This window comes from Malus sylvestris, chromosome 5 (assembly GCF_916048215.2).
Source record: "Malus sylvestris chromosome 5, drMalSylv7.2, whole genome shotgun sequence".
Lineage (NCBI taxonomy): Eukaryota > Viridiplantae > Streptophyta > Magnoliopsida > Rosales > Rosaceae > Malus > Malus sylvestris.
Genome location: NC_062264.1, coordinates 22,372,398 through 22,396,572, shown reverse-complemented (window position 1 = coordinate 22,396,572; position 24,175 = coordinate 22,372,398). Strand labels below are relative to the sequence as shown.

At 35.5% G+C, this 24,175-nt stretch overlaps 2 protein-coding genes across 2 annotated transcripts; one reads left to right on the top strand and one right to left on the bottom strand.

Moving 5' to 3' along the window:
* Positions 1 to 4,231: 4,231 nt before the first annotated feature.
* LOC126623290 (squalene monooxygenase SE1-like) lies at positions 4,232 to 7,669 on the top strand. The gene is made up of 7 exons (XM_050292136.1): positions 4,232 to 4,642; positions 5,364 to 5,475; positions 5,601 to 5,778; positions 5,878 to 6,265; positions 6,360 to 6,635; positions 6,860 to 7,138; positions 7,256 to 7,669. Exons 1-7 carry the CDS (start codon positions 4,388 to 4,390, stop codon positions 7,358 to 7,360), a joined length of 1,593 nt encoding a protein of 530 aa, XP_050148093.1. The 5' UTR covers positions 4,232 to 4,387; the 3' UTR covers positions 7,361 to 7,669.
* A 5,460-nt stretch (positions 7,670 to 13,129) lies between these two features.
* On the bottom strand, positions 13,130 to 14,329 carry LOC126623302 (uncharacterized). The gene is made up of 3 exons (XM_050292153.1): positions 14,154 to 14,329; positions 13,570 to 13,671; positions 13,130 to 13,399 (listed from the first exon to the last, which is right to left on the bottom strand). The coding sequence occupies exons 1-3, from the start codon at positions 14,243 to 14,245 to the stop codon at positions 13,258 to 13,260; spliced, it is 336 nt and encodes a 111-aa protein (XP_050148110.1). The 5' UTR covers positions 14,246 to 14,329; the 3' UTR covers positions 13,130 to 13,257.
* Positions 14,330 to 24,175: the final 9,846 nt, after the last annotated feature.

Below are 24,175 nucleotides of genomic sequence, written 5' to 3'. Positions count from 1 at the left end.
CCATGCTCTCGGGGCTTGTTTTAAGCCATACAAAGACTTATGCAATCTGCAAACATGTGTAGGATGATGTGGATCACTAAACCCTGGTGGCTGGGACATATACACTTCCTCATTAAGAATGCCATGAAGAAATGCATTCTTCACATCGAGTTGACGCAAAGACCACCCAAAATGTGCTGCCAAGGCTATGACCAACCTTACTGTTGTAGGTTTGACAACCGGACTAAACGTCTCTCCATAGTCAATACCCTCCTCTTAATTGAAACCTTTGGCAACAAGCCTTGCTTTGTACCTGGAAATAGTCCCATCAACATGTCTCTTAAGCTTGAAAACCCATTTGCAGCCTACCAAATTCTTATTATGAGGTAATGGGACCAAAGACCAAGTATGTTGTGTTTTAAGAGCAACCAACTCTTCTTCCATAGCAGAAAGCCATAATGGAGACTTTAGAGCCGACTTATAGGTGGCAGGTTCCATTTGAGAAAGATCAACTGAATCAGCATCTTGAACCACAGAAAGAAAAGCTTTCTTCTTCGAAATACCATTTTTTGCTCGGGTTTGCATAGAATGAGTGTTCATAGGAGGAATAGGAAGAAGAACCTGCAATCTGTCAGGTTAAAACTCATGTTGTATGGCAACACCAGGAGCACTCGAAGGCAGAGTAGGAGACTCATGAAAGATCTCAGAACAGGACACATTTGGAATCGCAGGAGCCATAGAGAATGAAGAAGATGATTGGTGGCCTGTTGATGCAGTAATGGACTGTAATGGAGTAGAAGTACCACTGTGTTGATCAGAACATGGATGTGACATAGGCTCTGGCATACTAGGTGTCCTAGAATGTGGGAGGGACACAATATGATTGGTACCAGTGACTAAAATGAATGGAGATGGGGAAGAGGGTACAGATGTAGAGGTGGAGTGAGTAGAGACAGAACATGTGGCAGACAAGGTAAGATATGGAAACTCTGACTCATCAAACATTACATGCCTGGAAATATAAAACCGGGTATGAACAATGTCATAGCAAATGAAACCTTTGTAACTGGAAGATAGCCTAGAAAAATGCATTTGATTGTCTTGGGTTGTAACTTGGTATTGTTATATGGTTTTAGTAACGGAAATACTGAGCAACCAAATATTCTGAGATGATGAACATCGGGAATATCATTAAACAATAGTTCAAAAAGAGATTTATTATAAAGTGTAAGTGAGGGCATTCGATTGATAAGATAAACAGCAGTTTGGACAGCAAAAGACCAGAAAATTGGGGGTAAGGAAGCTGTTTGTAACAGGGTTATAGCAGTTTCAATGATATGCCTATGCTTCCGTTCGGCTAACCCGTTTTGCTCAGGTGTATAAGGACAGGATAGTTGATGTTTGATGCCTTTGTCCAACAAAAACTTTTGAAAAGATTTACTAAGATATTCTCCTCCACCATCACTTTGTAATGTTTTAATGGAAGTGGAAAAATGATTAGAGACAAAATTAGAAAAACCAACAAAGGTAGAGAAAACATCACTTTTATTAAGAATGGGAAACAACCAACAATGTCTAGTGCATTCATCAATGAATGTCACATAGTACCGAAAACCATCTATCGAAATACAAGGAGAAGGACCTCATACATCCCGATGAATGATTTCAAATGGGTGGAGAGACTTAGACACAGATTTAACAAAAGGCAATTTACAAAACTTGCCTTCCAGACATGTATGACACATTACAGGCAAGGAATCAGGTGAGACAGACAGATTACACTTCTTTAACATGACAGAGACCACAAAATTAGATGGGTGACCTAACCTACTATGCCAAAGACTAGAAGATACTTGACGGCCAAGATGGGCAGCTTGAGGCTGAGAAGAGATAGCTCGAACTCTTGCTGGAAGTGGTATGGGATACAATCCATTACTGCATTTGCCTTGAAAGAGAATCTTCCCTGTGGCTTTGTCCTGGATCCAAAAACAAAAGGCATCATAGATCAACCAACAATGATTATCTAAGCACAATTGATGCACAGATAACAGGTTCTGAGATAATCCAGGAACACAAAGAACTGAATTTAATTGCAATAATTTTAAAGGAGTATGAAGAGTGGAGGAACCAATATGAGATATTGATAAACCTGCACCACTCGCAGTCTGAATGGTTTCATCAGCAGGGTATGGAGAGGCCAGGGACATATTACTCAAGTCAGCTGTCATATGTGAAGATGCTCCAGAATCAGTGAGCCAAAATTGTTGAGGAGGAGCACTTGGCTGATGATGTTGTGATGAAGAAACATGCAAAGCAGTGGGATCTTGAGTAGAAGGGTTAGAGTTTCTGAAATGGCAATATTTAGCACTATGATTCTTCTTCCCACAGATTTGACAACCCTCAGAAATGGTACTATCAGAATTCCGGAATCGGCATGTTGGAGCAAAATGGCCAAACTTGCCACATATTTGACAAGAGTTACTAGAAACACCCTGTTGCTTTGGTGGAGAAGAACCAAGAATGCCAGGAGCCGAATTATAATTGCCATAAGTGGACTTGGAATTTCCATACCGAGACTGAGAATTGTACTGAAATTTCCCTTTGTATTTGTTCTTGCTTTGGTTTGGCCTGACCCTAGAAGGACCGGATGAATAAAATGTAGACGGAGAAGAACCACCATAAGAAGTATCAGTGGTAGGACCCTCAGGTTTAGAAACACTGCCATTATTTCGAGCAACCATAGCAGACAAGAAAGGTGTAATGGGAATGTTTTCAACCATTGCTTCCTCAGCAAGTAACTGAGATCGGAGATCTTTCATGGAGATGACATTTTCACGGCCTCGAATAATAGATCTCAGGGTATTATATTCAGATGAGAGACCATTCAAGGTCAAAATCACAATATCGTCATCATCGAACTGAACTCCAGCAGCAAACAGATAATCACGAGCTTCTTTAATGCGTTGCAAATATATCGAAATCGAATCCGTACCTTTCTTGATATTCTGTAATTCAGATTTCATCTGAAAGATCGTTGCTCTAGTGACAATCAAAAATTGTTCTTTGAGACGCTGCCACAGATCATGAGCGCTGGAACTACCAATGGCACAAGAAACTGCTGAAGGAGATAAAGTAGCTGTGAGTAATTGCATCAATGCCCGATCGTGCATTTTCCAAACCTTGAAGTCATCACTTTCAGTCGAAGATGAAACATCACTCGAAGGGATAGAGGAACCTTCAGAAATAGGGACATTGAATCGAGCAGGACATGGATGAGACCCATCGACAAAACCCATAAGACCATGGCCTTCAAGTAGCAACTCGATCTGGAAATTCCAAGTTAGATAATTGGAATCATCAAGTTTGACAGTCACAGAAGAAGAAATTGTGGATATGAGAGACGTGATGGGAAATTGAAGAATCTGCAGTTGAGCAGAAGTCACCATTACAACCGAAGAAGGAAGAAATCGATATGAAGAATTTCTTAGAGGAATTATAACAAACACTTGGTGTGCAAAGAGAAGGTTGCACCCACTCGAAGACACAGATAAAAATCAAGGCCCGGAGAAAAAGAAGACAGACCGTTGATGCAGAATATAGAGCGGAAGCAGAAGATCAAGATCGAGAAACCTTCAAGCCGAAGCTTTTCAGGCGAATGATACCATGTAAACAGAGAGGAAGAAAGACATAGAGAGAAAGAAAATGTATGTATTATTTTTCAATTCAATTCAACAACATTAACACTGATTACATTGTGTATATATCTAGCAACCTTGCTTAGATATTAAGCTAACATAAGACTCTTAAGATGTTGACACTTGTCACAACCTTACACCAAAGACTCTTAACCAACTTAACTACCTCACATACATCCTAACCATCTCACACACATGCACATATTATAGTTATCATTTCTTATTAAGGAAATCAATCTGAATCTAATAATATAACGACGACGACGATGATGATTGTGTGCTTTATATAGTCAATCATAGTAGAGTTAAAGTTCAACATAAAAAACTGACCGTTGATTAGCATTATGTTGCGATTGACACCTTTAAATTGTCCACAAGTGACTCTATCCTTTTCCTCTCTCTCTATCCCACATCATTCTATCCTAGGATCACCCACACCCTACCACAACCTCACATGAATATTAAAAAATGGTCCCAAAACTTCATCGGTAGGCGCCAACCATCAAAGCTTATAGCTTTTGCCCAACAACTCTCTATATAAACGCTTTCAAGTTCCCATTGCTGTCTCACAACCATATAAGCACTCTCTCCTCTTCACATTCACAACCAAAAACCACCACGTAAGTTTACAGATTGTGAACAGCTAAAACCAAAATCCCCATTCTTCCAAATTTTCAATTTTAGCGGTATATATTTTTATTTTGATATCAAAGATGGATTACCAGTATGTTCTTGGTGGGGTGTTGGTTTCTCTGCTGGGGTCTGTTTTCTTCATGATCATCAACACCACTCTCAGCGGCGAGAAGAAGAAGGTGGTCGAGAAAGATTCCCGCGGCATTAACGGAGATGGGTACGTGAGAATGCCGTCCCAGAACGGCAGTTTTCACCCGGAGATTGCCAGCGGCACGGATGTTGTCATTGTCGGTGCCGGAGTTGCCGGTGCTGCCCTTGCTTACACTCTTGGAAAGGTGACAAAATAATTCTCTCTACATATAAAATGAATGTTATGGTTTTTAAACAATTCCCAAGTTCCAAGTTCCAAGTTTTAATTTTTTTAATTTTATAAATTTAGAAATTTGATGGTGAATGAATAAGCAGTCAAAGCTTCAAAGCCGTGTTTCGTGACAGTGAAAATTAAAGAAAAATTGCATTTCCTTGCTTTTTGAACAGAAGAAGTAGTCGTTTAATCATTATTTATTAATTAAAATGTTATTACTTTTTAAAATCTATTTTCCTCAAACAAACCCAGCCAAGCAGTCAAACCTTCAAAGCCGTGTTTTCTGACATTTTCTTTTTTTATTGTTCTATCTATTTTTAGCGAATAAGCACTTAAACTTATATTCTATGAATTTTAAATAAAAGTTTTTTCCGCCCTTTTGGGGTGATGATTTCAATAGTGCAGTCCAATTTATTTTTAATGAACTTTAACGAAAAATTCCCGGTACTGTTTATTTTAACAAAAAATTATATTTTTACATTAAAAAGTCAATCATGATACTATTCATTTTAGCCTTTATTTTATTCTTATAATTAAAATTCAATATTTTCAAACTATTTTCATTAGTTTTCTTTTTTAGTTTCATTTTTTTACAGTGCAAATAAACTTTGAAGGCTAGTACAGATCTTTAATTTCTTGGCTAATCATGTGAGCTTTTGAGTCTAAACATATGTTTCTCTTCCTTGTTACAGGAAGGACGCCGCGTACATGTGATCGAAAGAGACTTGAGTGAGCCAGACAGAATCGTTGGTGAGCTGTTGCAGCCTGGAGGCTATCTCAAATTGATTGAGTTGTGTCTTGAGGGTAAGCAATTGCTTAAAATTGTTTAATTAGTTTAATCTTTTTTCATATTTCTATTCCAACTGATTAATTAGTACCAAATTTATGTTCATCGATTTTGATCAACAAGTTATATTTGTGACATGCAGACTGTGCAAATGAGTCCATTGATGCTCAGAAAGTGTTTGGTTATGCTCTTTACAAAAATGGAAATGACACAAAACTGTCTTATCCCTTGGAAAACTATACTTTAGATATCGCCGGAAGAAGTTTCCATAACGGGCGTTTCATCCAAAAAATGCGTGAAAGGGTTGCAACTCTTAAAAAGTAATTCCCATTTATCCCTGTGTTCGTGATATTTCGATTGTTTTAATTTATACAATATTTTTTAAATTGTTATTCATGTCGCTCGAATTTTCTCAACAGTGTGACACTAGAACAAGGAACTGTGACAACCCTAATTGAAGAAAAGGGCACCGTCAAGGGTGTGTTGTACAAGAACAGGGCTGGAAAGGAGATGAGATCGTATGCTCCACTGACAATAGTATGCGATGGGTGCTTTTCAAATCTCCGCCGCAATCTCTGTACTCCAAAGGTTGACAATCCTTCTTGCTTCGTTGGTTTGATCTTGGAGAATTGTGAACTTCCACATGCAAACCATGGACATGTGATTTTGGGAGACCCTTCACCCATCTTATTTTACCCTATCAGTAGTACCGAGGTTCGTTGTTTGGTAGATGTTGCCGGCACAAAAGTACCTTCAGTAGCTAACGGTGAAATGGCCAAGTACTTGAAAACTGTGGTGGCTCCTCAGGTATCTATCACTTACTTGACTTGTTAATTTCAATTTCATTTTGACAAATATATATCAATTGAAATGAACTAATCAGACGACTTTGGTATTTCAGGTTCCCCCCCAACTCTTGAAGTCTTTTCTAGCGGCGGTCGAGAAGGGAAATATCAGAACAATGCAAAATAAAAGCATGCCTGCTACTCCTGTTCCCACTCCTGGTGCAATTTTATTGGGTGATGCATTCAACATGAGACACCCTTTAACCGGAGGAGGAATGACTGTGGCTCTTTCAGACATTGTTCTTCTAAGGGATCTTCTTAGACCCCTAACTGATCTCAGTGATGCACCAGCTTTGTGTGAATATCTGGAATCATTCTACACGTTGCGCAAGGTATAAATCATCACTCAGATATGCGATAAAAAAAAATAAAAAAAATAAATTTCTGGCTAGACAATATGATATGTTATGTTGTATTGTTTGACCCTAATTGAGAGTCACATTAGGTATATTGATGAACAAGCACTATCTTGTATGTGAAATGTATAATGTGTCCGATTGCGTTTGTTTGCGATTTCCACTTTGCTGATAGGTGTTGTGCCTTGTTTTGTTTGCAGCCCGTTTCATCTACTATAAACACATTGGCCGGTGCCTTGTACAAGGTATTTTGTTCCTCACCTGACCCGGCAAGACAGGAAATGCGAGAAGCATGTTTCGACTATTTGAGCCTTGGAGGCATATGTTCATACGGACCTATATCGCTTCTCTCTGGGCTTAACCCTCGTCCAATCCATCTGTTTCTCCATTTCTTTGCTGTGGCTGTCTATGGAGTCGGCCGCTTGATGATTCCATTCCCTACGCCTAAACGTCTATGGCTCGGGACTAGATTGATCTTGGTATGTTCACTAAAATTGCCAATATACTTCCTCTTTATCGACATACTTGTCATTTACAAATTAATACATACGTTACTTTTCACTTACTAAAATTTTGTTTTTTCCTTTTATTTTCAGGGTGCATCAGGAATCATATTCCCCATTATCAAGGGTGAAGGAGTTAGACAAATGTTCTTTCCAGCAACAATCCCGGCATATTACAATGCTCCTCCTCTTCAATGAAGGATCGGGAACAAGCAATATTGAAGTATACATGGAGATAGAAAAAAAAACCATGATTACTAAGAAATATGATTTCAAGCAGAGCAATTCAATTCATACTCTTTTTTCTGACTACCGTAGGAGTAAAGTGAGAACACTCATAATTAATGTACATGATATGTAGGAGCAATTCAATTCATACTCTTTTGTTTTATTCTATTGCAATTAGAATTAGAAGTTATTGTTCTTCTAGTTGTGCAAGGCTTTTTACACTTTCTATGTATTTTGCCTCCTACGAGGCGAGGAATAGTATCAGAACTTTTTCACAAACATTTGTTTTAGTTGAAAACGAGTTCCCCATTTTAGTAAATTTGCTTTGTTTTAGGTTTTTATTCTTTTGGTGTGGTGCTATCACACATTTCTTATTACCTTCCACACATACCCTGTTAAATTTTACCTTTAAGTTAATCGATCCAATGATAGAAAATTAAGAAGCGTGTGTGAAAAGTATAAAAATATGTGTAGATAGCACCATCCTTTTTGTAACACTATATTTAAGCACTACAAGAATGAGTAGTAGGGACTGATATATGTATGAATGTCTAATAAATGGTTATAATTTATATATCAGTTTAGAAATACTAAAAAGTCTCATATATCTGTGCCGTTTTCCATCTCAAGATTAGGGACGGATTGGTGTGCCAGTCAAGGACGAAGTTGTATAGGGCTTAGGGGGGCATCCGCCCTCACTCAATTGCGTGTGTGTGTGTACACTTTTGCATTCCAATTCCCAAGCCCTAATTAAACTACAAATGAAAAACATGGATTGCATTTCAATTCCAATGTTAGTTCTAATTAAACTATAAAAAGAAAAAAAAATAACGAAAAGTCTAAAAAAAACTTCTCTTTTAACGAAAAGTCATTTTTAAAGGTATAATGAATAGTGCCAGTTAAAGGTAAAAATGTGGTTTTTTGTTAAAAATGAATAGTATGGGAGTGTTTTATTGAAACTCCCTAAAAAAATGGTCTAGTGGAAAAACGACAAGGTGTATCCGTTAGTTTACATGCTTGTGACATTAGCATTAACTCTTTTAGCTGCTACTGCCACTGTTGAAAGAGTATTTTCAGCCATGAAATTTCTGAAGAATCGATTGAGAGATCGAATGGGAGATCAATGGATCAATGATAACATGATTATTTTTAGGGGTATGCTATCCACACACCCCTTTTTGCTTCTCCCACACCCCTTGTTAATTTCTATCCTTTGATATTCTTTAATTCATCCGATCCAACGGCCGAAAATTAAAAGGGTGTGGGAGAAGTAAAAAGGGGTGTGTGGATATCATACCCCTATTTTTATAGAGAGAGCTATTTGCATGAAAATGTGTCGAGGAATATTGTAAGATGTTGTATGAAAAACTTTATGGATTAATATATAAGTGTTTTGTGCAATAAATTCTTGAGTTTTTAAATTATACCTTGTTGTTTGACGATGCCCCTATTCTTACAAATTTCTGGCTTCGTCCCTGGTGCTAGTTGACTTTATATGTGTACGAATGGTGGAGTAGTTTGTCCATATGACATATTGGGCACAATGGTTGTTGTTTGCATACAGAAACCTTTGTATTCCGCACAAATGAGCACTGATACCATATTTCTCAAACTTTCTTGTCATAATTTAGTTCCTCGGTTCCTCCTTCGTTCATCTCGCATGCACACCTTCTCCTTAAATCTCCCACTCATTCATCTCCAATTCCAAATGATACCAGCTATAATTGACTCTATCTTTATCCTCGTCCCACCCATTTCTCACTTTAGTCGGATCAGTTGAATATAGAGTACGCAACGAACTAACTGAATATAAAAACTTTATTAAATAAAAAAAATATATGAAATTGCCAAGAAAGCTACATAAACTAAAGAGGTTACATCTTGGCTGATTTGTTATTCATACTAAACTATAAACTATATTTATAGAAAGTGTTTGTACCATACTTCACCAATCCCGAAACTACCAAGAACCAATCAACTTCATATCTTCAGGGACCTACTGAAAGGCTCATGCTAAGGAACCCCTGTCGAAGCATATGAGTTCCAGTCTATTTAAGAGACCAATCATAACACGACACATGTCAACATCAGAATAAAGCTCCTAGGGTCTCACATCGATCGTGGATGAGAGTCAGAGACTCTCCTTAACTATAAAAGGAGATCATTCTCTTACCATTAATCCCTAGTATCATTATTGTACTTAATTCATTATTATAACTCATTAATGATGATTAGGCTTGAACCTTTGTATTATGTAAACTCTACATTATTAATGAGAACTCATCTACCCTCATAGGCATAGCCCAACTTAGGATGAACCACGTACATCTTATGTTTGCTTCCCTATCTCTATCTTTTCTATATTACCCTCAGGTCCCTTAGTAGGTGACGTGAACAACCTTGCGAAGGTCACAACCTTAACACTTTATGTTGTTTCAAAGTCAATCCGATTTTGTGCATTAACATTTGGCGCCGTCTATGGGAACAACACTGATTCTTACTCTCACTAGCTTCGTCAAGCCAATTTCCATCATTCACACACATTTCTTCAATCAAGCATCCTCTCCAACATGGGAAGCGAAGGAAGCCACCACAACACTAAAAACGACGCTCCCCTCATGTCTAATGTGAGGCAACAAATGAGGGAAATGAAAAAGGCTGCTCTTCAAACTAAAGTTGAACTGCTGGAACCTCAGAACAACAAAATAGCACTCAGGAATTAGATCATCCAAGAACAGTATAAGAAGCTCTTCAAGACACTCCATGATGCTAGCTTACCCAAAGAGAAGGGCGATGTCGAATTGAGGGGTGGGGGGATTGCAGAAGAGGTTACGTTGAAAAGGACAATGGTGGACCAAGGAGAAGGGTGACATATGAGTAAGTTTTGGGTTTCTCGTTCAAGAGTTGGAATGATCTTAAGTGAAGTCGGACTCATTGAGGGGAAGAAAATTGAATTCAAGCATGAGTTGTTCGAATCAAAATTGAGCAGGAAGGAAGAGGTGGAAGAGGAAACTAGTGAGTGGGATCCCACATGTCAGAAGGGGCATTTCCATCAGTGGAAGAAATGAAATAAAAGAAAGCAATGGCAAATTTGAAACTCCACTATGCTTATGAATAGAAAACTAGTTTGTTGTGAGATTTAGTTTATATTGAATTTTGATGTGCTTCTAATATAAGTATTTATGAGTAACTACTTTCTTAAAATTCAATTGCAAACAAGCCCTCCGAAATTAAAGACACAAAAGAATTAGACTTTATATAATGATAGACTTACTTTCCTAAGGTCCTCATTTTGAGAACCTGTGAGGACTAAATGCATATTAGCCACAATATTATATTAGTTTAGATCTAAAGGCTTAATATATTTGACAACTTGATAAAGAAAAACCATCTTAAAATCCATGAACAACTAAAAACTCATTTTCTTGTTTTGAGCCCAGAATGTGGTTGATCAGTTTGCTGGCAAATTTCTCCATGTTTGACTAGGAGATAGTTTCTTAGTTTCTCTTAATTTATTTTGTTTCCTAGGTTATGAAGTCTAGACTTTTAGGTTTGGCTTTCCTTGTCAACATTGAAGTGTACCACATGCTCAATCTAGCTTTAGACTGCTTTCTATTTATTGGGTGTGTCTGCTGTGAAGAAATGTACAAGGATGAGACATATCTCACTTCAAAAGGTTTGTTCATGCATGCATATTTCACGTCTGCATTTCTGCTTCATTCTAACTAGCTTAATTCTCTAGTCAGGCTTGCACGCGGATTTCCCGCAAGCTAGGCACACAAATTAAGACCTACCCACATGGGTTTCCTGACAGCTTTTTGCCGGTAGTTAGATCTCAGCCCTTAATCTTTTCTTATCAATTTGTAGGATGACATGTGTCCCTGGTAGGTAAAAAACAAACCAAAGCTTTTGGGGTTAAGATCTCTAGCTGGTTCCTTAGTTCATTTGGGGTTTCCAAGTCAAATCTGTTTATAGAAAGAAAGAGCATTTATGCTTCTGCCTTCTTCCTTCTCCTCATTTATGAAACCCTAGTTGCAAAACCTTCCTCATGCATTAAACACCCAATCATTATATATTAGGTTAAGGTTTTGCATTTATGTCTTGGTCTGGTTTTAAGCTTTAAATTCATTTTTAGACCATACTTTTGGATTCAAGTTAGATTCTTCCTTCAACTATTTGACTGGAGAATCTGACTGGTCATTTGAATCCAAATTTTATATGCATATCATAACATCATATTATTTCGTGATTTGAGTTGATATCGGTGCCACAAGGTGAAAAGCTCAGGCGGAGCTGCCACTTCATGAAGACCGAAGGAGTTCATCTCGTGTAAGGCAAGGTTGCACAAAGGTAAAGCTACTCCATAGATAGGGATCTAGGAATTGAGCTTGTGTGGTCTTTGTATGAACCTTGTTTACACTAGTGGATTGGACTCAGTAGAGAGTCCCTGGTTTTTTAACCCAGAGGTGAGTTTTTCGAACCAAAAATATCTTGTGTTCAAGTTATTTTTATTGTGTCACACATCTCACATACATATACTTGATACATATATCTATTGAACACTTAAATGGTATATGCTCACAATCTTGCCCACTTGACACATTAATAACTTGCAACAAACTGCAGCCTTGCTGATTAGGATAGTTCTTGGTAATTGAAAATGAAAATTGAATCTTCAATTTATTGACTAACAAATCTATCTTAGTTGACTAGCGGGCTTGACTAGTCAGCCCAACGGATTATAATTTTTATATACAAGTTATTCCACCTGGTACCAATTTCATAGGTTATAAGCTCTTTTCTAGGAAGGATTTCAATTATAGTATAAATAAGGCGTTTTGGCCAGCCCTGGTTCTTATTCTCTATGCAATTTTTGAGAGACAAATTTAGCCAAAACTTAGAGATTTCAGACTTTTACTTTTAAGGTGTTTTCATTCTTTATTTATTTCAATAAAAAACCTTTTGAAATCAATTAGGAATATATAACTTTCTTTTGCTAAGGGTGAAGCCACGATCCTTAGCAAGAATATGTAGTTTATTTTCAATTTGCATATGATATTATTCATGCAAATTTTGAATTAGTAATCACCGTATTTAAACTATCTAATTGTCTTGATGATTTGCGTCTATTAGGATATTTAGAAAAGTAATTTGATGCAATTTTTGGTCGGAGGGTTGTACCTAAAATTGATGAAGGTCTTGTGGTTAGTAATTGTAATTTTACTTAGGATGAATACCACGTCTTAAAGGTTGCATGGTTTTCCAAAGGGTTTTTGTAAAGCTTAATGAGTTTTACATGTTTATATTTGATCTGAATACCACAGACGGGTTGCATGTTTGATATACGTTTTACACTAGTAAAAAAAACACTTTGCGCGACGCAGGTGCTTCGTCGCGCAAAGTCAAAAAAACGTCGCGCAAAAATTAGCGCAACGAAACTTCGTCGCGCACCAACCGTCGCGCCAAGGCAGTGACAGAAGGGTTTGCGCGACGAAGAAGTTACCTGCGTTGCGCAAACCCATTTTGCGCGACGAAGGACCTGCGTCGCGCAAAGTTGGTTTGCGCAACGCAGATAACTTATTCGTCGCGCAAAGTGGGTTTGCACGACGCAGGTCCTGCGTCACGCAAACCTACTTTGCGCGACGCAGGTAACTTCTTCGTCGCGCAAACCCTTTTTTTTTTTTTGTAAAAATATTTGTTTTTTTTTAATAAATATTGTAATTAAATTCTAAACAATAATTAATAAACCAAGAAAAAGTATTTAATTATGAAATATATGAAAATGTACATACAAGATGTCCAAACAAAAAAGAAAAAACTACAACATGGGGCCTAATCGAATGCAGAAAACTACACTCATGTATTGCTTATATTTTGTCATTCCTAAGCTGGTTGGAGCCCTTATTCATGTGCTCCATGTTCCAAGAGGGGTCTACTGGAGGACGTTGGAATTTCTCTGGTTTCAAGGCCAATGCGAAATTGGGCAATGTTGGTGCTATCTCCATGATTCTGCAGTTGAAATATCCAAAAACACACGTTAATTATTCCCGAGGATTTGTTCTATGTATCATCAACCAAGAACATTGAGATTGCAATTAGGGGTGCCAAGAGTGAAAAGGAGATTGCATTTAGGCATAAACAAAATACTATTGGTAATAGTTCTCTCAGGTAGGACATACTTTTCGTGTGAGTACAGATCACGTTTTATCCGCACTTTGCTTGAAGCATCTTTTGGAATTTTCTCAGATAGATACTTCATGGTTCCCCAGAGCGGTGGATTTCTGCATAATGTGTATAAAAAAGCACTTAACCATTAAAAGAAGAAAGATTGACAAGAAGAAGAAAACTGATCAGCTAATGGACATTTCAATCATGAAACATACAATGCTACATACGAGACGGTAGATCTTCACAACACGACACAAATTTCAAGAAGGGCCTGTAGAATAATCTTTGCTAATATCTAGAGATTGGACTAGACTCTAGAGTAGATAATTTAGGAGACAGTTTTCTTTGGAAGAGTTCTCGTAGAAACTGAACTCCATCTTAATGGCCTAAGGTTGCAAATCTCATACTAAAGACAATTTTATGTTCGTTCCTTGTACGTGTTTGTGTTTGACGTTCTTGGAGATAGGGAGAGAGGATAAAGATATTACGGCTACAACATATACTTTATTGCCCCTAGAAAAAACAGGCAGATAATCTGCTAGATGTCAGCCAATGAAATCAGCAAAATGAATACGCAAATACAGCCTCTACCTACCTTGACAAAGGGGGAGCAGCGTTAAATGCTTCGCATGCCTTCTTACTTTCTTTGAAATACTCATCTGCTGCTTGCAAAGCAGCTACAGCCATCCCATGAAATTTTTCAGTGTTACCCTCATCAAGGATCAAACCATGATAGTAATATGCAGCAGCCTGGTAAATTGGGAAGGTCAAAATTGGAAGAACTTTGGTTAGCTGTTCAGAACACAAACTTCAATTGTAATTCGTAATTAAAATCAAATATTCAACATTAGCAGCGTAAGACCCCTCCCTATCAGCTAGATCAACTCGAAAGATTGAACTAAACTACATGGTTCTTCATGAATAGTTCAATATACTTTCATTTGGCAGTTACTCGTTCAGAAAAGACAATAGCGTATCAGAACCTAGAACATAGGTATCAAAATCTGCATGCACGTAATCTAATACAAGGGAAGACAAAAGGAAAACCTAAGAATGTAGCCAAAATTATATATGACATGTAACTGATATGAAGTTAGCTTGTGATAATGATAGCATTGCCATTAAGTGCAAAATCAGGGGTTTCAAATTTTGAATTATATGTTCTGATCACTGAATGATATGTTCTGCAAAGAATACAAAAACCTTGTTTGCATCAAATTATCTGCAAATAAAGTCATCTAAACAACTTAAAGAACATGTAAATTCTGAACAATTTCTATTTTGGTTTCAGGACAGGGTCCTAGCTACAAACAGAAGCAACTGTGGATTGAAACAGAAGGATGCCTGTGGACTATAGTATAGTCCACACCTAATAATCATTAATTTCATGGAAAGTTGTTCTATGCAATGCAACTAGTTAGTTGTGATCATATGAGAAAAATCCATCACCTAATAACCATTAATTTCCCAGAGCTAGTAATTATACAAGCTTTAACACAATACTAATCAGCTGCAAGAACGAAAGAAAGCAGTACATGTGAGCTAAACTAAAATAATTCCAACAAAAACATACAAAACTAACTCAAATTCGATTCAACACTAAAACCCCCAATTTAACCCTAAAATTCGATTTAACACTAAAACCCACAATTTCTATTTTAATTTTCCTAATTGAATCTAATTACAATACCAAAATCTTCAAATTAAGGCATTAGAAAGAAGAAAAATACAGAATTAAGCAAAGATAGGTATTGGCTCGGTGCAGTCGAAAGGAAGGAAGGATGAGGAAGATGTTGGCTGGGTGGGTGCAGACGGGAGGAAGGAAGGATGAGGAGGAGGGTGGGTGGGTGGGTGCAGTCGGAGGAAGGAAGAGAGAGAGACGGAGTGAGAGAGAGAGAGACGAGTGAGACCGAGTAAGAGAGGGAAGAGAGACAGGCAAAATACAGAATTAAGCAAAGATAAGTACTGGCTGGGTGCAGTCGGAAGGAAGGAAGGATGATGAGGATGCTGGCTGGGTGGGTGCAGACGGGAGGAAGGAAGGATGAGGAGGAGGCTGGGTGCAGTCGGAGGAAGGAAGAGAGAGACAGAGTGAGGGAGAGGCACGAGAGAGATCGAGTAAGAGAGGGAAGAGAGACCGGAAAAATTGGAATAATTTTAAAAAAAAAGCGCCTATTAACGAAAATAATGCCGCCAAAATTTTGATAGATTGCGCGACGTAGGTATACATCATGACGTCGCGCAAAGTGTTTTTGCCCGATGACCTAATTGTGGCGTCGCGCAAGTTATATATATATATTTTTTTTAAATACTGAAAATGTGACTTTATTCCTTTTAAATTCAATTTTTTTAACATAAAGCCCACAATAATATATTTTTCTAACAAAAACCCGATCCGAATTATAATAATAAATTTAAAGCTACTTAACAAATATACTTACCATTCAATTTCTTAAGTGTTATACGTACAAAATAACGGGACAAACCCTTTCAATGATTATACATAAAAAATCTCGATTTAACGACTATTTTAACTCCGATTTTGATGATTTTTTCACAGCTACACTCATTGACCCTATATGAATATAATGAACTAATTCGATTGTCAATTTAAAACGTTCACACAAGTTGATACCACAAAATCTTATGTTATACTTAATGAAAGTATAAATAAACTCCAAGTATTAGTGAATCTATTGTTTTGATGGGAAACGCATTGTACGAAACTAGTTTCAACGATCCAACCGTCAAACTTGTTTGTATATGTTTCGAGATCACATACGCCAAAAATCGCAAAAAACAAACATTCAGATATCAAGTAACAGGACAAACATTTTTTACGGTTATCAACGAAAAATCACGATTTAACGGTAGTTTTAACTCCGATTTTGATGATTTTTAATAGCTACACTCCTTGACCCTATATGAATATAATGAACTAATTCGATCGTCAATTAAAAACATTTACACAAGTGGATATCACAAAATCATATGTTATACTTAATAAAAGTATAAACAAACTCCAAGTGTTAGTGAATCTATCGTTTTGATGAGAAACACATTGTACGAAACTAGTTTCAACGATCCAACCGTCAAACTTGTTTGTATATTCTTCGAGATTGCATACGCCAAAAAAAAAAAACAAAACATTCAGATATCAAGTAACAGGACAAACATTTTTTACGGTTATCAACGAAAAATCACGATTTAACGGTAGTTTTAACTCCGATTTTGATGATTTTTAATAGCTACACTCCTTGACCCTATATGAATATAATGAACTAATTCGATCGTCAATTAAAAACATTTACACAAGTGGATATCACAAAATCATATGTTATACTTAATAAAAGTATAAACAAACTCCAAGTGTTAGTGAATCTATCGTTTTGATGAGAAACACATTGTACGAAACTAGTTTCAACGATCCAACCGTCAAACTTGTTTGTATATTCTTCGAGATTGCATACGCCAAAAAAAAAAAACAAAACATTCAGATATCAAGTAACGGGACAAACCTTTTCGATGGCTATAAACGAAAAATCACGATTTAACGGGACAAACCTTTTCAATGAACTAATTCGATTGTCAATTTAAAATATTTACACAAGTGGATACCAGAAAAGAAAAGGCAATGCAAGAACCCCAAAAGAAAAGGAAAAGGGCAAAAAAAAAAAAACACTTTGCGCGACGTAGGTCTTCGTCGCGCAAAGCTGTTTTGCGCGACGCAGGTGTACCTACGTTGCGCAAAGTGTTTTTTTTTTTTTTGCCCCTTTTCCTTCTTCTTCCCTTTTGCTTATGAGTACAAAATAAATAAATTAAAATCTACTTAGTAAATATATATATATATATATACCATAATAAACTAATTCAATCGTCAATTTAAAATATTTATACTAGTGGATACCACAAAATCTTATGTTATACTTAATGAAAGTATAAATAAAACTCGAAGTCTTAGTGAATGTATCGTTTTAATGGGAAACATATTGTACGAAACTAGTTTCAACAATCAAACCGTCAAACTTGTTTGCATATGCTTCGAGATTGCATACGCCAAAAATTGCAAAAAACAAACATTCAGATATCAAGTAACGGGACAAACCTTTTCGACGGTTATAAACGAAAAATCACGATTTAACTGTTATTTTAACTCCGATTTTGATGATTTTTTATAGATACACTCTTTAACCCTATATGAATACAATGAACTAATTCAATCGTCAATTTAAAATATTTACACAAGTGAATACCAGAAAAGAAAAGGCAATGCAAGAACCTCAAAAGAAAAGGAAAAGGGCAAAAAAAAAAAAAAAAAAAACATTTTGCGCGACGTAGGTCTTCGTCGCGCAAAGCTGTTTTGCGCGACGCAGGTGTACCTACGTTGCGCAAAGTGTTTTTTTTTTTTTTTTGCCCCTTTTCCTTCTTCCCTTTTGCTTATAAGTACAAAATAAATAAATTAAAATTTACTTAGTAAATATATATATACCATAATAAACTAATTCGATCATCAATTTAAAATATTTACACTAGTGGATACCACAAAATCTTATGTTATACTTAATGAAAGTATAAATAAAACTCGAAGTGTTAGTAAATGTATCATTTTGATGGGAAACGTATTGTACGAAACTACAACGATCCAACCGTCAAACTTGTTTGCATATGCTTCGAGATTGCATACGCCAAAAATCACAAAAAACAAACATTCAGATATCAAATAACGGGACAAACATTTTCGACGGCTATAAACAAAAAATCACGATTTAACGGTTATTTTAACTCCGATTTTGATGATTTTTTATATCTACACTCTTTAACTTTATATGAATACAATGAACTAATTCGATCGTCAATTTAAAATATTTACACAAGTGGATACTACAAAAAAAAGGCAATGCAAGAACCCCAAAAGAAAAGCAAAAGGGGAAAAGAAAAAAAAAACTTTGCACGACGTAGGTATAGTACTTATCCGTGTCCTAAAAGACAAACTGCCATATTTGGAATAAACAAATAAAACACTCATTTATTACAATTCATAGTAAACAAATATGTTATGAAATGGACCTTATAGTATGAGTGTCAAAATTTGTGTCTCCAAATCATAACCACTTACACACACACACACGTATATTAGTGTAACTAAGCGATTATAAAAGTAACATACGAGTTTCCCATGGAATTGGACAAAGGCTTCCTATGGTTTGAGTCGTTTACATATATTACATCCATTTTTCCTTTGCTAGTCTCACATGTAACCAAAAAAGTTATGTTCAGATTGCCCAGAAAATAATTAAAGAAAAACATAAATATACCAAAAAAAAAAAACCAAACATAAATGTAATCAATAAATAGTTAATTAATTAATCAAATAAATACATTACTTGAAGGCCCCGTTTGAACGACCTGACGCAAGAACCTGCTAACTCATAACGTGAGCAGAACAAAGTGAGTGGGTTTTAAAGGAGAAGGTGAAAATGGTGAGGGTTGAGAGAGATGGAGAGTCTGAAAGAGAGTGAAAGAGAAAGAGTTAGAGAGAGGTTGAGTGTGAAGAAAAAAGGCTCTTGTGTGTGCTTATTTTAGAAAAAAAAGTTGTCGACTTTGCGCGACGTAGGTGGCGTCGCACAAAGTTGTTTTGCGCAACGTAGGTGCGCCTACGTCGCGCAAAGTTGGGAAAAAGGGTAAATTATGATTGGTTTGGCGCCAAACTCTTGCGTGACGCACAAAACGTCGCGCAAAACATACTTTGCGCGACGACACTTTGCACGACGAAGACTTGCGTCGTGCAAAGCTATTTTGCGCGACACAGGTGCACTGTCGTCGCGCAAAACAGCTTTGCACGACGCAAGTCTTCGTCGTGCAAAGTGTCGTCGCGCAAAGTATGTTTGCGCGACGTTTTGTGTTTAGCGTCGCGCAAACATACTTTGCGCGACGAAATTTTCTGCGTCGCGCAAGTTTCCGTCGCGCAAACATGTTTTTGTACTAGTGTTAGATTGGGGATCCAAGTAGAACATACTTTAGGAAAGCCTAACCTTCAAAATATGCATGTATAAGTCATATGTAATTGGAAGAATTAAATAGGATTGTTGAGATGACAGCAAAACTCTAGTGCTTTTACAACTTGATTCCAAAAAATGTTTTCTTTTGGTTTCTTTATTCTTGTCAATCCTTTTATTTGTTTTAATTAAATTCGTTTTTAATATTTGTAGTCTTAAAAACAATTTGTTCTTGTTTTAAATAATTAATTCAGATTTTGATTTAATATAAATTGTTTTGAACAATCCTTGTGGAAAACGACCTTGCTAATGCCGACTATAATACGATTATCTTGTTTCTCTTGCAAGTATTTTAGGTGTTTTAAACCCTTTTTGCATGTGTGGTAAAAATCATATCACCAATAAAAAAAAATAAAAAATAATCTCACTATAGTTTAGACCATTAATCATTGTTCATATAATAATGAAAATGATTTTCGCACACTTATTTTTGTCCGTGCACACTATTTATTTATTATAACTTTTGAATTGTATAAAACAAAGTCGCTTTTTATTTACTTTTTAGTTTTGAATTGTATGAATCAAAGAATTAAACCAAAAAAAAATATGAACAGATATATGCATAAAAAAACGAAATATACAGAAATGAATAGTATTGAAAATTGTTGTGAAGATAATTAATGGTCTTCCAGTTGCCACCTTCAGCATGGAACAAGGACCATGCACACTTCTTTATTTGCAAATAATGTATTTTGATCAAACGAAATTAACGATTAGAACCATTTAATTTCTTAATCTCCTTTTGAAGATCACTCTTACAGAAAAATCATTCGAATTGGAGATCGCTTAATCATCCAAACATATCAAAATAAATGGACGATTCATCGTGAAAATGTTACTTGGTACTTTTGTTCTATACATTTGAATAACTAAATGATTTATGGTCAACCCTTTTAAGTTCTTCCGAAATTTCCACATTACACACAGTACTAATATGTATATATATTCATAGCAGGGCAATATTCAAGTCGTGGCTCATATGTTGGGCGCTAATAGGTGGAAGCATCATATATATCTTTCTGTTTTGTCTAGGGCATCAATTTTCAACACGCGACGGGATTGAAAATGTGCATAGAGTATTGTTAAACCATTTTTGTTCCGGATACGGGTTAGCCTAACTAGTCGGGACAGTACTTTCAGATTTGATTCTCGATCACTCCTCATAGTTTAGAATATCACTGTATGAAGAAACTAAATAATTTTGGAAGTGACATGACCACTGAGCTTCGTTACATCACACCCAAAATTATAGGCAACTTAAATCCTAAAATCAAGTGGCCCCTATGGTCTAATATTCCTCTATGAAGAACAAGTCATAAAAAAAAGGAAATTAAATGTATTCATTAAATCATTATACGTAGCAGGCTTGATCAACTCACTCTTTATCCTCTATTTGTATGTTTTTCTCCAACTAGCTAACTGTACCTAGCTAGTACGTACCGTGCAATGTTTTTTTTTTTTCCATCCAAGGTATCTGATGGAGAACGTTGTTTGTGCTTCGAACCCTTAAGCTCCTTTTAAGTTCCTGCATAGACTCGTTACTAACTTTCCCCATGTAAAAAAATAAAAAAAATAAAAAAAAATTGAAATGCCATATGAACTTAATACATATTTTTTTTATTTACCGTATGAACTAAAGTTTTAAGCGATTTGTCATATAACTTTCCGAAATTATTAATTTTTCATTTTATCCTAAAACCGTAAAGTTTTCCATCCAAAATACTTGCATATATATGACTTGTGTTTAGGGTCTTTGGGAACATTTAACTTCATTTTTCATTTCATTGTTTGCCATAAGCAATAACTTTGTAAAAACAATGTAAGTTTGATGTTTACCATTGTTTTAGATGACAATTATACTTCAAGAACATGTGATATATATGCTTTGAGGATTATAGTGTTGGAGAGAAACTCGATCAAAATTATATCATATCATTATATTAAGTTTCATTTTTTGTTTAGAATAGAAATTAGTATTCTATTATATAATCATTTTCATGTTTTAGTTTGTAGAAACTATAGATTTTTGTTTCGTTGAATGCAACTTTTTAGAAGAGAAGTGGAGAGATATCCTAACTAATCCTAAACACCAATGGCGTAGCCATTCACAGGTCTAAGGTGGGCTGTAGCTCAAGGAGGTTTTCTATAAGGGTAGTGCTATCCATGCACTCATTTTTACTTCTCACACACCCCTCTCAATTTTCGGTTGTTCGGATCGAATGAATTGAAGATGATCACTGACAAAAAAATTAATAAGGCTGTGTTGGAAGTAAAAACGGGTTTGTAAATAGATATATTCTTTTGTAAACTCATGCTTATAGCTTACTCAATTTCAATACATATTATTATTTAATGTATATTTGGTAGATGATAGCTAGTAAATAATGCGTTTTATGCTAAAAATTATAAATTAGTTCTATCTCTAGTCCCCCTTTATCCCATTCTTTAAAGAAAAAGATCATTTACCCTATGTAATTTAGCCTCTGTGCTTCTTACTCAAGAAAAGAAAAATAATTTCTTTAACTCCACAATTAAATCCCTATCTCCCCAATTCCTTACTTTCCGTTGTGATTTTCCAATGAATGTCACTTTTGTACATTCTTAATCTCTTTATTTACTTATTCTTGATATAATTAGTAGATTAATTATTTATATGGTCCTTGAATTTATCGGTTAGGGTTAGATTGTGAGAATAGTTTATATTATATTGTTGTTCTTTTATATTGATCATTATATAATTTTATATAAGCAAAAAAATAAAAATAAACATATGATTTTATGGTACTATTTTCAGCTAGCCCCACTCAAGAAAAAAAGTCTGGCTTCGCCCTTGCTAAACACAAATCATGTGCAATACACACGACTTATTTTGGATGTAAAACTTAATGGAGTTAACGGTATATGACAAATTAATGATTTCTGAAAGTTGATATGACAAATTGCTTAAAAGTTTAGTTCATATGACAAATTGATAAAAATGTATAAGTTCATATGACAAATTGAATAATTAAGAGTACCCTAGTTTATAGTATTAATTAAGAAGTTGGCCAACATATTTCAACTAACACTTTTTTGTAATGATTTATTAATAACTAAATGGTATAGAAACAAACAATTGAAGAATTCAATTTAATTTATCGTGCCCATACTAATTATTTGTTTTTATAAAAAAAAAAAAAAAAACTTCCCTATTTATTGGTTGTGATCAAGTGTGTTATGTGTGTGTGTATAGTTAATATGTAGTTTAGCATATCGATATCTTTTTACAAACCACAATATTCTGTTACAAGAAGATATAACACATTAACAATACAATTGTGTCATATAAACTGGCATGCATCTTCTTGTTAGCTAGATGGCAACTTCAAGAAAATAAGCAAAATAATTGTAGTGGCCCCAAATTACGACTCTGTCAACTGCCTCCCACCCACCTCTGTGTGGCGGTCAAATGTTGACATTTACGTAAGAATTAACGATGTCTTTTTCTTTTGGTTCCTACGTACACCTACATCATTCGAAGGATAATCCAAAACAAAATATGTATTACTAATCACCAAGAGGCGTGAGTGTTAGATAACTGGAAATTTTTTGTGGCATGTATTAAGCATATATTACAAGTTAAGCATCAAAAGAAAATGTATGTACGTGAGAAATTAAGAGAGAAATAAGTGTAATGTGAATATGATTGACATCTTATCCTCTTTAATTGACAATCCTGACAAATTGAGTGTGATATATTTAAATTATTTAATAAAATACAAATAATTTTTAATTTCCCCAATAATTATATTCTCTATAACATATCCACCCCTTATTATAATTAAGGAAAACTAATGAAAAGGGTTTGAAAACTTTGAGTTTTAATAATAAGGACAAAATAAAAGGTAAAATAAATAGTACCATGTTTGACTTTTTAGTGTAAAAATATGATTTTTCGTTAAAGTGAACAGTACCGTAAGCTTTTCGTTAAAACTCCCTATTAATTATTCCCACCATTCACACCATGAAGTCCACGAGTGTCTGCTGAAGTCACAATGCTAAATTTTTAATTATTTTTGGTTATCGGTAAATTGATTAATTAATAATTCATAAACCAAACCAATATATTTTTAGAAAAATTACACATAGAATATACTTTATATACTTAATATTGTATTTAGACAACACTTTTTAAAAACATTTCTTCGTTGGTGTGTAAGTGACCAAATTACCCTTTCTTCTATATTTGAAGGAGATGGATTGTCTGCCCTCCTCTCCCCATACCCTCTCCATGCCCTCTTGTGTTGTGCGGTTACGGTTAAGCCACGTCAACATTTGCTTTTTGTCTTATTATTTTTATAAAAAAATTAATATAAAATATTAACGTGACTTAACCGTAATCGCACAAAACAGGAGAGCATGGGAAGGGTATGGGAAAGGGAGGGCAGACAATCCATCTCCATATTTGAAAGCGCAGCTGACACACACAGGACAACCTACACCATCAGGACTTGCAGATTCATTATGTTATTTTGTGATTACTTCTGAATCTCTGGTACTTTCATCAGTGCATTTGATATTTATT